Source organism: Anopheles coluzzii, chromosome 2, assembly GCF_943734685.1.
Source record: "Anopheles coluzzii chromosome 2, AcolN3, whole genome shotgun sequence".
NCBI lineage: Eukaryota > Metazoa > Arthropoda > Insecta > Diptera > Culicidae > Anopheles > Anopheles coluzzii.
Genome location: NC_064670.1, coordinates 32,156,688 through 32,168,766, shown reverse-complemented (window position 1 = coordinate 32,168,766; position 12,079 = coordinate 32,156,688). Strand labels below are relative to the sequence as shown.

Here is a 12,079-nt window from a genome sequence, read left to right as displayed (position 1 = left end):
TATTTTGCTTATTTTGTTAGTAAATAAATCACAAATTTTTATATCAACTTTCGTAAGCATGCTTACATGACAAGTATTCTATAGAACAGAGTCTTAGAAAAAACAAATATGAAGAAAAAAGCAAAAGAGTTTCCCATACCGGGAATCGAACCCGGGCCTTCCGGGTGAGAGCCGGATATCCTAACCACTAGACAATATGGGACTGATGAATGAAAGCTGCTCAAAGCAATATATAAACACAGCCTTCGCCGCATTAATACACCATACAAAAAGATTATTGCTTGTTCATGATGATGACTACTTTTCACAACTATTTCCTCCATAATAAACTCATAATAGTGTTTTATTCCTAAGTAGCATACAAATAACTGAAAACTAATTCCTTTACAATGCCGCATACTGGTATCACGCATTAAAAACCACTGCAACGCATTTCTCAACGTCATTGTTTACTATTTTTAACAAATAATTAGCAACTTTTTGTTAATCAATTTAATCTTAGGATCGGTTAAAATTTACTTATGTTTCGCCAACACATCAAAACTGTTGCTCCTTTGGTGTATCAGCAAAGTGTGTGTCTTCGGCGCTCTGTCCACGCGTTTTCTGTGACGCTTTCCTCCTGCTACCTCTTGCCTATCACAGCATAACGCTACCGTCTTCACCCCGAGAGGGCGTCATTTGGCGAATAGCTACTTTGAAATTGATTTAAATTAGTCTCAATCAAACAGCAACGCGAAGCGCAAAACGGACGACGTCTCTCACCACAGCTTGAGGCGATCGTTGGAACGCACTTTTGGGGATGGTAGCAGGCCCCCCGCGTAACTGTGTATGAGTGCTTTTACGGACCGGGGAAGATTTTGAACCCGTTTTGGAATCGACAGAGCCAGTGTGTGTCAGTGAGGGAACAGTATTTACGTATTGCTGCTGCCGCCACGAATCACTGCCCTATGCCACGGTTTTAGCGGATACGGTGGTGTGGCTTCCTGCGCTCTACACACTAACAGCTCGCCTAAGAAAGTGGCTGTGTAACGCGCCATCTGACGTGATTCTCAATCGATCATTAAAAAAAATCATATCATCACACGCGCCACTACGACACAACAGTGTACGCGTGTGTCAGAGGCATGGCGCGTTAACAGCGTTCACCCTCGTCAGATTCCTTCCTCTCTAGCAACCACCGTATCACGCTGAGTGCCAAGCTGTCAGAAGGGGGGTGTTTGTTATTGTTGAATTGTTGATATTATTACGCCCTCCAGTTGTGGGTCCTATCCCGCGGACAGCACCAATACACACTGCACGCAGCATCACATTTCGAGATCGCGCTCCATCCAGTCATCTCCCGGCCCGGCAGAGAGGATCATCACGGGCACTCACCGTCATCTGTTCCCGCGGCGCGTTCGGATGCTGCTGGAGAACCCTCTATCGCATACGCATACGTACCGCCGTCCCGTATCGCACCAGGCAAAACAGGTACCCGGGGCCGTTAATCGGCGTCAATTGCAGCGAGATAGCGACTGAGTGCTGACACATTCCTCTTCTCTACACGCTTTTGCTTGCAGCAGGAGTACAGACAGTTCCCCCGGATGTGTGTGTTTTAAGCGGAAGTTTGTAGCCTTAGAAACACTGTGCTCTAAGTAGTTCGGTGTAAAAGATAAGTAGTTACGACGTTCGCCAGCGACGATAAGCGATTTAACGATCTCCAGAATCACTAGAGAAAGAAACACGGTGTCGTGTGAAGTGGCGCACTGTTCCGCGGATGACCAATGTGCAAACGAGTGCAGTGCAGTAATGAGGTGTAGTGCTAGCAGCAGCTGCCTCCGAGGTGCGATGGAACTGGGTGCCGATAAACCGGCCAACAAACACGATAAGGGTTCGTTGTCAGTGACGGCGGCGTCTTCGCCGGCCCCAAACTGCGGAGAGGACGGTGGTGGCGGCAGCGGCGGCGGCGGTGGTTGCACACTCGGCATCGATGAGCGCACAGGCCGGCTGCAATGGTGCCCGGGGTATAGGTTCGTGAAGTTCCTGTTCGTGATACCGGCAGCGATGCTTCCGATCGGTTTGCTGTTTCTGCTGTTGTCTCGGTTTCAGGTGGTTGGATCGGTTAGTCTTGCCGGCGACGGCCACCAGCTAACCGAACCGTCAACGACGACGGATGATCTCGAAGGGTGCGGTGAGTTCGGGTACTACTACACCGAGGAGCATCTGACCACGAACAACAACCACCTTACCGAGGAGATCGACTGGGCGGAACAGACGGCGGACGATGTCGAACGCCGCTGTGAACCGATTCCGGAGAAGGGACCGAGCGAGAGCCTCGACACGGACGATCGTGGCCTGTTGCGGGGCATCGTGCGCACCTCGTTCATACCGTCCGAGCGACGTGTCCTGCCGGCAGATTGTTTAGGTGAACAGGCACAGCCTAGCACAGCAACGGAGAAGGCTGTGGAGCGGTCCGAGCAGCTGCCCCGTGTGAGAAGATCCGTCGGGTGGATGAACGACGACCGCAGCAGCCCGGAGAGTGTGCGGGCTGCGCAGGTCGCCATAATGAAGCAGTACATGGATCCGGACGCGGACCCGTGCGACGATTTCTACCAGTACGCCTGCGGGAACTGGGATCGGGTGAACCCGATACCGAAAGATAAGGCCGCACTGGACACGTTCGAGCTGCTGCGCGAAAGTCTCGATCTGGTGCTGAAACAACTCCTGCTCGAGGGTGAACCGGCGGGTCTGCTTGATGTAGAGAATGCGCTCTCAACCGTGCGCTCCCAACCGGACGGGACGAAAAAGAGCACAAGCACGACAACGACCGCTGCATCAGCGGGATGGCCAACGACGACGGTGACGGGTGGACCCGCACAACAACAGCTCCATCGTGTACGAAAGCGTGGCCGGGCGGAGAATCGGAACCGGTCCGGGCGTGCCGTCCAGAACAAGCTTATCATCCGCTCGGCCCAGGTAAAGCGCGTCCGCCGCAAGCGCGAACTGCTTATCAACGATGATGCCGAAATGAAGGCACGCCATCTGTTCGTGTCCTGCATGAACTACGAGCTGATCGAGCGGCGTGGCCTAGAGCCGTTGCGCACGCTGCTCCACAGCCTGGGCGGATGGCCCGTACTCGAACCGCACACCTGGGACGAGTCCAGCTTCGACTGGCTCAACCTGACGGCGGCTCTCCGGCGCTACAACAACGACGTCCTGATCGTCGAGTGGGTCGGACCGGACATTAAAAACTCCGACGAGAACATTGTGCAGTTCGATCAGACCTCACTCGGGCTGCCAACGCGCGACTACTACCTTCAACCCGGCAATCGCAAATATCTCGAGGCGTACCGGCAGTTCATGCTGGAGGTGATCGGGCTGCTGGACGTGCCGGCCGACACCGCCCGCCAGGCGACGGATGAGATGATCGAGTTCGAGACGCAGCTGGCCAACATTACCAGCACGCCGGAAGAGCGCAACAACGTGTCGACGCTCTATCGCAAGCTGATGCTGGACCAGCTGCAGGAAGAAGTGCCGCAGATCAACTGGACGCACTACCTTACGATCGTAACCGAGCGGCCAGTGAACGGGTCCAGCTTTGTGGTGATGTTCGCCATGAGCTACATGCGCGATCTGGTCGAGCTGATCGATCAAACGGAGCCGCGCATCGTGGCCAACTATCTGCTGTGGCGGTTCGTGCGCCACCGCATCAACAATCTGGACGATCGCTTTCTCGGCGCCAAGCAGCGCTTCTCGAACGCACTCTTTGGGCGAGAGCGCAATCCACCGCGCTGGAAGAACTGCGTCACGCAGGTGAACGCCAACATGGGCATGGCGGTGGGGGCCATGTTCGTGCGGCGCTACTTCGACGAGAACAGCAAGCGCGACACGCTCACGATGACGCATGAGCTGCAGGACGCGTTCCGTGAGATTCTCGGCCGCACCGGCTGGATCGATATGGCGACGCGCCAGCTGGCCGAGCAGAAGGTGAACGCGATGTCGCTGCGCATCGGCTACCCGGACTTCATACTCGATCCGGAGCAGCTGAGCGCCCGGTACGCCACGCTCGAGATACACCCGGACCGGTACTTCGAGAACACGCTGAACGTGCTCAGCCACATCCGGCGCACGGACCAGGAGAAGCTCGGCCAGCCGGTCAACAAGACGGCCTGGCACACCGCTCCGGCCGTCGTGAATGCGTACTACAGCCGCAACAAGAATCAGATCATGTTTCCGGCCGGGATACTGCAGCCTCCGTTCTACCATCGCCATCTGCCGAAGGCGATCAACTACGGCGGTATCGGGGTCGTGATTGGGCACGAGCTAACGCACGGGTTCGACGACAAGGGCCGGCTGTTCGATCGGGACGGCAATCTGTACCGGTGGTGGAGTGATCGCGCGATCGAAGAGTTCCACGAGCGGGCGGCCTGCCTGGTGGAGCAGTACGGCAGGTACAGGATCGCCGAGGTCGACGTGCAGCTGGACGGGGAAAACACGCAGGGCGAAAACATTGCCGACAATGGGGGCATCAAGCAGGCGTTCCTGGCGTACAGCAAGTGGCTCGCGGCTCAGACGGATCGGCGCGTGCTCGAGGCGGAAACGCTGCCCGGGTTGAACGTGACGCGGACGCAGCTCTTCTTTCTCAACTTTGCCCAGATCTGGTGCGGCGCGATGCGGCCGGAAGCGACGCGCAACAAGCTGAAGACGGCCGTCCACAGCCCGGGCCGGTTCCGGGTGATCGGGACGCTCTCGAACTCGGAGGACTTTGCGCGCGAATATCACTGCCCGGTCGGTAGCACCATGAACCCGCCCGGCAAGTGCAGCGTGTGGTAGAGGGCAGGGTTAGGGCGACTGAGCTGCGTACGTTTGTAAATAAGGGAGAGCCGTGTTTAAGAAGTTGTGTTGCTGTAACGCTCGCTGACATTTTCATGGTACCCGGATCATCTGACCTGACCGGATCAGATGGCAATGCGAATAAAAACGTGTAGCGTACGACACTACTATGCGTGTTACGTTTCGATCGATCGTACTTGATCTGTTCTATGTGCATGCCATATGGCTAGCGAGATGTGTCGTTGAATAAATAAAACCTTAGCTAGTAGTCGCTTACTAGCGAGAAACGACATATCTCCGCTACTTGCACGCTGCTTGTCACCATCCTAACCTCCCGCTACAAGACACTAGTTAATTGAAATCAATTCCAAAACCCGTCCGAGAATCCGCGCTCCGGTGATTCCCGGACCGGGCTTGGCTTGCCCTCTTCTTCTCCTTGCTTCTCTAGTAAGAGACTGTTATCCAATTTATCTGCCGTAGATCAATTTCGCCGAGGTCGAATCGTTTTTCCACACGTAGCGCTACGGAGTGCTGTTGAAGTGAGCACGCCACACAAACGAATTGAGAGCAATATTTCACATTAGTGATGGTTAAGCAATTAGTTTAGGGATACCTTTCTGCCCAAAGTATGGGGATAAGCTGGAGTTGGAGATATCTTCGAAATTGTCAGCAATTTTCGGACCTCGAAGCTCATACATCTCTCGTTGGGAGTAGTTTAGTTGTGTCTCACCGATGCAATTGTGAAACCCTTACGGAATTCCCCTAGTTGTCGTAAGTACCTGAAGGATACCCAACATCAAATAATATGCCAATTTACATCTCTGATCAGGAAATATAGAAGGAAATTCGCAGAGATGTATATCTTGTATATCGTTTGATTTCAAGTATTTTAATTAATGAAGATATCACCAGCAGAAGCAATATCCTCCTTCTCCAGCAGGTGCCACTTGAGTACGTATTTCCTTCGCTCATTCAATGAATTCCAACAAGCTCCCCAAACAAGACGCTACTCGTCCACGGCTCATTGCAACGCACACGGTGTGGACGCACCGTGGAATCAATTCCACTACATTGCAACTTGTTCCATCCGTAGTAGAGGTGCTCAAGCCCATCGGCTGTGGCCAGAAATAGTCTCCAAAATGCACGAATCTTCGCGGAGCAAATTTTTGTTCCACCAACGACAACCAGTCCCGCGTCAACCGGATGCACACGACGGAATTAACATCCAACCAACCAGCCAACCAACCAACCAAGTGTTTCCTCCCATTTGGGAGACGCGATGCTCTGGGTGTTTTACAAAATAGTTTCACTACTACAACACACAGCACACCCCACAACGTTTGCATCTATACTGTGCCTGCGCAGTGTCCGGTGATGTCTACCCCCCCACATCAAAACTCCCACAAACCTCTGCTCTGGTATCAAACCGATTACGGAAGCAACGAACCGGTGACCCCAACACGGGAGGGGGGACACCCAACTCTTCATGTCCGCCCTAGCGCAACATGCACCAGCCCAGTTGCATCTTTCGCCCGTTTCGCGGTTGCTCAAACTTGCCAGCGATCGAAAAGTGTGTGAGGATTTCTAATTTTAGACACCGCGGTCATCTTTGGGCCAGCAGCAGTACGGGGTAACTGAAGTGTTATTAGCTACGTCGTCGCGCACACCTCTAGCTCATAATGTCAGTGCGGCCCCGCGGGTGGAAGTTATACGTGATGTTGTGCGCGCGGGCACCAGAATTACTACTTCCCTCCTTTCACTACAGTTGGCCTCCACTCTGTCCTCTCTCTGCCAACACACGCTGTTCGGTGGTAGGTTTTTGAACACTTTCTCAACATGTGTTTTCCGCAAGTGTAAAGGAAAGTTCTAACAGACACACACGTGCGGTGATAAATGTAGACGATGAAAAGCAACAAGTCGTTCTTTTATAGGCGTTTTTTTTGTACTCCGTTTCGTTGCGCGTGAATGGTAGACGATCATTTGTGCATAACTCAATTTGTCTCAAAATACGATCATGAGCATTGGAAACGTCGTTGGGGGAAGTGTTACAGGGTGAAAAGCACCCTGACATTAGAGACATTTCTCCTGGCAGACATTTAGAAGGAGTTAGGTTTTTACAGACTCTTTTCAGAGCACACTTCCTGATCTTCCGGTTCAGATGGGACGATTTGCGCTAATTACGCAAGCAATTTTTGGTACGATTTGATCATCATGATCTCAGATTTAGTGCTGAGATTACGTATGTTTATACTGAGATGTGTATTCTAAGATAAAACTGTTAATAAATGGCCCAACATCAGCTTAACAGTTTGATTACAGCCAAATAATATCAAGGAATATTACACAATGCTAAGAAGAAACACAACTCAAAAGAACACAACTCAAGTAACTTTAATATCATTCCACAAAATTGCATGTTCCTGAAACACAATTTGCACGTACCTTTCTCACACCTGTTTAATTTCTTTTCTGCACATGTTTCCTGTAGGTGATTGATGGCAACAATGCCATTTGAAATGAGTTAGAGGAGCAACAATAACAACCCCTTAAGCCGATGCATTCCACTACCGTCCATATTACTTTGCAAATCAAGTCGTGCAGGGTCAATGGCACTTATTGAATAGTCGACGCAAATTGCATCTTATGCAAGATACACGAACGGAAAGCTATATAGGATAGGAAGCGTTTGTGGTCAGGTAAAATAAATCAGTTATTATGCGTTATTTTCCACAACCTGTCCGGCCCATCAGTAAGGAAATAAGAGATAAAAACAACGGATCTATCAAACGTTAACCCCCGGTACAAGACAATAGGCACCATGAACTGGAGACACCCACAGCGTGTTCCCCTCCGTCCGACACCGGTGCCACTGGAGGAAGTGCGAACAGGAAACAAACACCGAAGGTACTGGAATTAGAATATTAAACAGCAGCGATTGCGCGGCATCAGATGGCACACCACGGTGGTACACAACCCTTCTTAATTCTCCACATTTTCCAGCGCGGGAGAGTCCACGGGCATGTGTGTGCTTTTCGGAAATGGATGTACGCCCGAAATGGCGGAACTAGCCTTTGCACACACACACACAATGGGACACACGATGTAACGAGCTAACCGTGTGCGGTTTTACGAGGTTGGACAACCACCGGTCAACCTGATCGTTTGGTGAGTGCCACTCTTTCCTTACGGTTTCCTTTTACGGTTTGACACACACCCCTACATGGACTTCCAACCCTCCAGAGCTGCGGCGGTGCTGGTAACAGGAATGCCTTTTCGGAGCCGGCAAGTGATTCCCGTAAGATGGTAGCGAAAACACATTTACGGAAGCCCTGTCCCATCCCCAAAGCTGCGGGTGAAATGCGGCGCGAGATGGTGTTGCGCCAGGAAGTGGCCACAGTATTGGTATACCTTTAGTGCTGGGAGAGCATTCTTTCTTACCAGCATTTCCGCCTCCGTAATCAAGACGGCTAGTTTGTTGGGCGGCCAGGTGATAATTTATACTGTGAGCACATTCGTCCATCCCGTTAGTTTACTGCGCTCACAATAGCAGTCGCTTATAATGCACAACATATTGAATAAAGCAAATATATTTTGGGGGGCAAAGAGCGCAATGAAAATCGTGAATAATTTTAACCAGATCAAGCCACATTCTGCCTATGATTACGAAATTATCACTAGAGTAACGAAAAGGATAAAGAAGGAATGAAAGAAATGATAAAAACAGTATTCTTTTCGGTCGTTCTCACGATTATTTACGATCGTTTGGACCGGATTTTGCACAGGATAGTAGTACATCATCATAAATCTTCATCAAGCAGAAATACAGTCCTTGGGACACGGTCTGATTGGCGTAGCTTTGGAATGAGCTTAGATGAACGTTTCTGGGCAAGAGGGAGAGCACCGTTTACTACTTAATGTGGTTTAATGTGATTGCAAACAATTTAATGCGCGTTGTCATAGCCACAGTGATGCAAATCTGCTATGCTCTACAAAAGATTGATGAATCTTCCAGAGGATGTGAATAAAATGAGATAATGGATAATTCGTACACACGCTCGGCTTACCCAAGACCATGGACGCTGCAACATCATATGGTATGGGTATCATTTGTTATCATTATCATTCGTGTGCAAAATAACAAAATGTAAATAACAAACGACAAGTTGGGAGGGACAGTGTAAAAGCGTGCGTGCGATGATCAAAAAGAGATTTCCTCGATAGCAGAACGTAGTTTCGATCTACGGACCTCTGGGTTATGGGCCCAGCACGCTTCCACTGCGCCACTCTGCTCTTCGTGTGAGTTGACAATTCAATGCTCAACATAAATCCTTACTACTCATCATACAAGCAGAAAATAATATTCAAATTCACATTTGCACCTGTATTAATGAAACAATGCTTCAAACAGACATTAATTTTATACATAAACAATTTCAAATGATAAATCAATATGTTGTCGAACAATACAATTTTAAAAGCTGACATTAAGTATATTTTGCTCTTCAATTGAAAGAAAATGAAATTTGCAAATATCTCGAGGAAATGCACGGATCTTTATCCGAGAAACTTTATCGTATTTTCCCCACTAAATGTTTGTGTGCATGGTTCAGCTCTACCTTTGCGCTCGCTGCTCGCCTGTTCTGCAGAGGCTCTGCAAACAACAATGCATCAGACACATTTGTTGTTTGTTTTGCTTTTGTATTTGTTTCGTTATACTTGCTAGCAGTTCTTACCACTTTGCAGCTAACTTCATTGGTGTATAACAAATATATGGATGAACATAAACAAACAACATTAATTTTAAAACCTTGTCGGATCTCCATGAGCCGCTAATTTGCTTCTATCACTTTTCTAACAAGCATCGGTGGTTCAGTGGTAGAATGCTCGCCTGCCACGCGGGCGGCCCGGGTTCGATTCCCGGCCGATGCAGGTCTTTACTTTTTTAGCTTTTGGCTATTTTGTTATGAATTTACAGTTAATCTCAAATAAATTAAAAAGCAAAGTTGGACAGACAACGATAAATGTGGACAGCAGCTACATATCAAGCAGTGGACTTGTTCAAATGCTTAAATAAGTACCATGAGCAACACATAAACAAAAAAAAACCTCAAGCGCCCAACGTGGGGCTCGAACCCACGACCCTGAGATTAAGAGTCTCATGCTCTACCGACTGAGCTAGCCGGGCAAGTTACCCTCCTAACCACTAATATTCATTTTGTTCGAAATGCGTACCTTAATCCATGTTTCCTAGTGCTCAAATCGCTCAAGGAGTATGCGCATTACGTGCTGCGTTGAATGCACAAGTACGCAGAATGCGCACCACATTTAACACATATAAGAATAACTGTATGTTGTGTGTCATCGTTTCATTAAATTTTTCATAAAAAATATACAATCTATTACTGTTGTTGAACATTTCATCGCCTAAATTAACTGGATTCACACTCACGTATTAACTTTTGCACTAAACAAACGCATTTTTCTATTATGCTGTTTATCACACACTAGCGAATCATCTTCAGCTGTCCCGTTTATTGTCGACCATGTATATTCTTTTCACCGCCTTTTAGGTATACACAAACGCCCGTTACACAAAACATACACGACAATACTTCCCAAGCGTTGCTTATCACATAAAAGGATAAACTTATTAATTATTCATTCGTCAAAGTATAGTTATTTAATATGGACTGCTGTTCCAATCAGCCCTACTGAAAATAATTCAAGAAGTAGCTGTACTCCTACTCCAAGCTTCAGCGTTACTGCCAAATCATTGCTATTGTTACTATAGCTCGGTACACCAGTGTGCGTTATTGGCAGGATTTCTTGGAAGTGCATTGCCTGTTGTGTTTTCCTGATCAAACAAATGAAGGCGAAACAGTTCGTTGCTGGTGTTCGACGGGAAGCGTTCGCTGGTTGTCAATAAACTCAAAAAGAAGAGTAGATAATTTAGTTTGTAGTTTTTGTTTGTGCAAGCTGTTTATTCTAATGAAAAGGTAAAACATGATTGATATATTCAGAATCAGCTGTTAGAATAAAACTAAAGCAACGTTATCAACAAGTAATGATCATCACGTGTTACCTTTGAATACCTTGGTTGTATTTAAATAGCGTTGTTAGCATGGGAGGAAACAACGGCTCCATAGCTCAGCTGGTTAGAGCGTCGTGCTAATAACGCGAAGGTCGTGAGTTCGATCCTCTCTGGAGCCATTTGTTCCTTTTTTTGTGTAGTCTTAAATTTATTTTTCTGTTCATCACAAAAAATCTTCCAATATAGCGAAAAGACAGGAGTGTAGATAAAGCAATTGTTTATTTATTGTAAATCGTCCAACGACAAATGCAGTTAATTACACTTTTCTAAATGGTGACCCTGCAAAGAGTCTTAGGCTTCACTTTAATTGGATGCTCTACAAACAGAGAGCAATGCGTTTTGCAGTTCGATGCTCCCGGTATTGTGCAAACATAATGCGTAGTCTCGAAACAGAAAAAATAAAAGTCACAGACTGCCGCCAGCTAAATGGCAAACATATTTACATTTCTCTAGTACTGATGCTCTCAGGTCAATATGCTCGGTTCGGGTAGATCATCAGCAGTTGTCATATATTTTTGTCTTTTTTCCAGTAATTTTCCGACTTTTTCCTCACTGTTGTGTAGCACTGAACCTCATAAGGACTGTTTAGAAAATTCTTCGCACGCGCCATACACAATCTAACGCGAAAAGCCGGAAACACTTCGTCAAAACATAACTGGCTCCTCCTCCATTCATGCACAGAAAGAGGGAGAAAAGGAGACGCGCGCCCAAGTTCATCAAGACGACGAAGACTTCCGGTAAGCATAAACGTTTCAACATCTTCCCTCCGACCTGCGAGACGACTACCGTAGGAGCAGTAGCAGCAGTGAATGTTGACAAAATGTTTAATTGATTTCTTCTCGCGTACAACCGTGCTCTCCGTCCACGGCTTCCTGTCCTGTGTCCAATCGATGCCCAAACACCCTGTGTCAAGTGGAATGGAGTTCTTCTGCCTTTTGTAATAATCGACTTTCACCATCCGTAAGGATAGTCGATGGATATTCTATTAAAATTCTTATCACGTTTCTAAACACAAACATGAAAAAAAACATTTCGTCCCACAATTCGCCTTTTGTATGTGCCTGTGAATGAAAGATGTAAACACAATATTTTCTTGTTTTTTTAAATCCCACGATCGGAAACGAGCCCCTTTGAGCGTGGTCTTCGTAGATTTAATCACCGAACCAATACTTTCTA

The 12,079-nt window shown here is 48.0% G+C and overlaps 1 protein-coding gene and 5 non-coding genes across 7 annotated transcripts; 3 read left to right on the top strand and 3 right to left on the bottom strand.

Moving 5' to 3' along the window:
• Positions 1-130: 130 nt before the first annotated feature.
• Trnae-cuc (transfer RNA glutamic acid (anticodon CUC)) lies at positions 131-202 on the bottom strand. Its single transcript has one exon. It is a non-coding gene; the product is annotated as a tRNA-Glu (tRNA).
• A 520-nt stretch (positions 203-722) lies between these two features.
• On the top strand, positions 723-4,979 carry LOC120950320 (neprilysin-4). 2 transcript variants are annotated; one of them, XM_040368273.2, is made up of 2 exons: positions 723-1,470; positions 1,563-4,979. In XM_040368273.2, the coding sequence occupies exon 2, from the start codon at positions 1,789-1,791 to the stop codon at positions 4,810-4,812; it is 3,024 nt and encodes a 1,007-aa protein (XP_040224207.2). In that variant the 5' UTR covers positions 723-1,470; positions 1,563-1,788; the 3' UTR covers positions 4,813-4,979. The 2 variants fall into 2 exon arrangements, with proteins under 2 accessions (XP_040224207.2, XP_040224206.2); XM_040368272.2 differs by having other exon boundaries at positions 1,560-4,979.
• Positions 4,980-9,030: 4,051 nt separating this feature from the next.
• On the bottom strand, positions 9,031-9,102 carry Trnam-cau (transfer RNA methionine (anticodon CAU)). The gene has a single exon. It is a non-coding gene; the product is annotated as a tRNA-Met (tRNA).
• Positions 9,103-9,670: 568 nt separating this feature from the next.
• Trnag-gcc (transfer RNA glycine (anticodon GCC)) lies at positions 9,671-9,741 on the top strand. The gene has a single exon. It is a non-coding gene; the product is annotated as a tRNA-Gly (tRNA).
• A 183-nt stretch (positions 9,742-9,924) lies between these two features.
• On the bottom strand, positions 9,925-9,997 carry Trnak-cuu (transfer RNA lysine (anticodon CUU)). The gene has a single exon. It is a non-coding gene; the product is annotated as a tRNA-Lys (tRNA).
• A 951-nt stretch (positions 9,998-10,948) lies between these two features.
• Positions 10,949-11,022, top strand: Trnai-aau (transfer RNA isoleucine (anticodon AAU)). Its single transcript has one exon. It is a non-coding gene; the product is annotated as a tRNA-Ile (tRNA).
• The last annotated feature ends 1,057 nt before the right edge of the window (positions 11,023-12,079 follow it).

Excerpts from the sequence above, each read along its gene's own strand:
- LOC120950320 (XM_040368273.2), top strand. The coding sequence starts at position 1,789 with ATGAGGTGTAGTGCTAGCAGCAGCTGCCTCCGAGGTGCGATGGAACTG.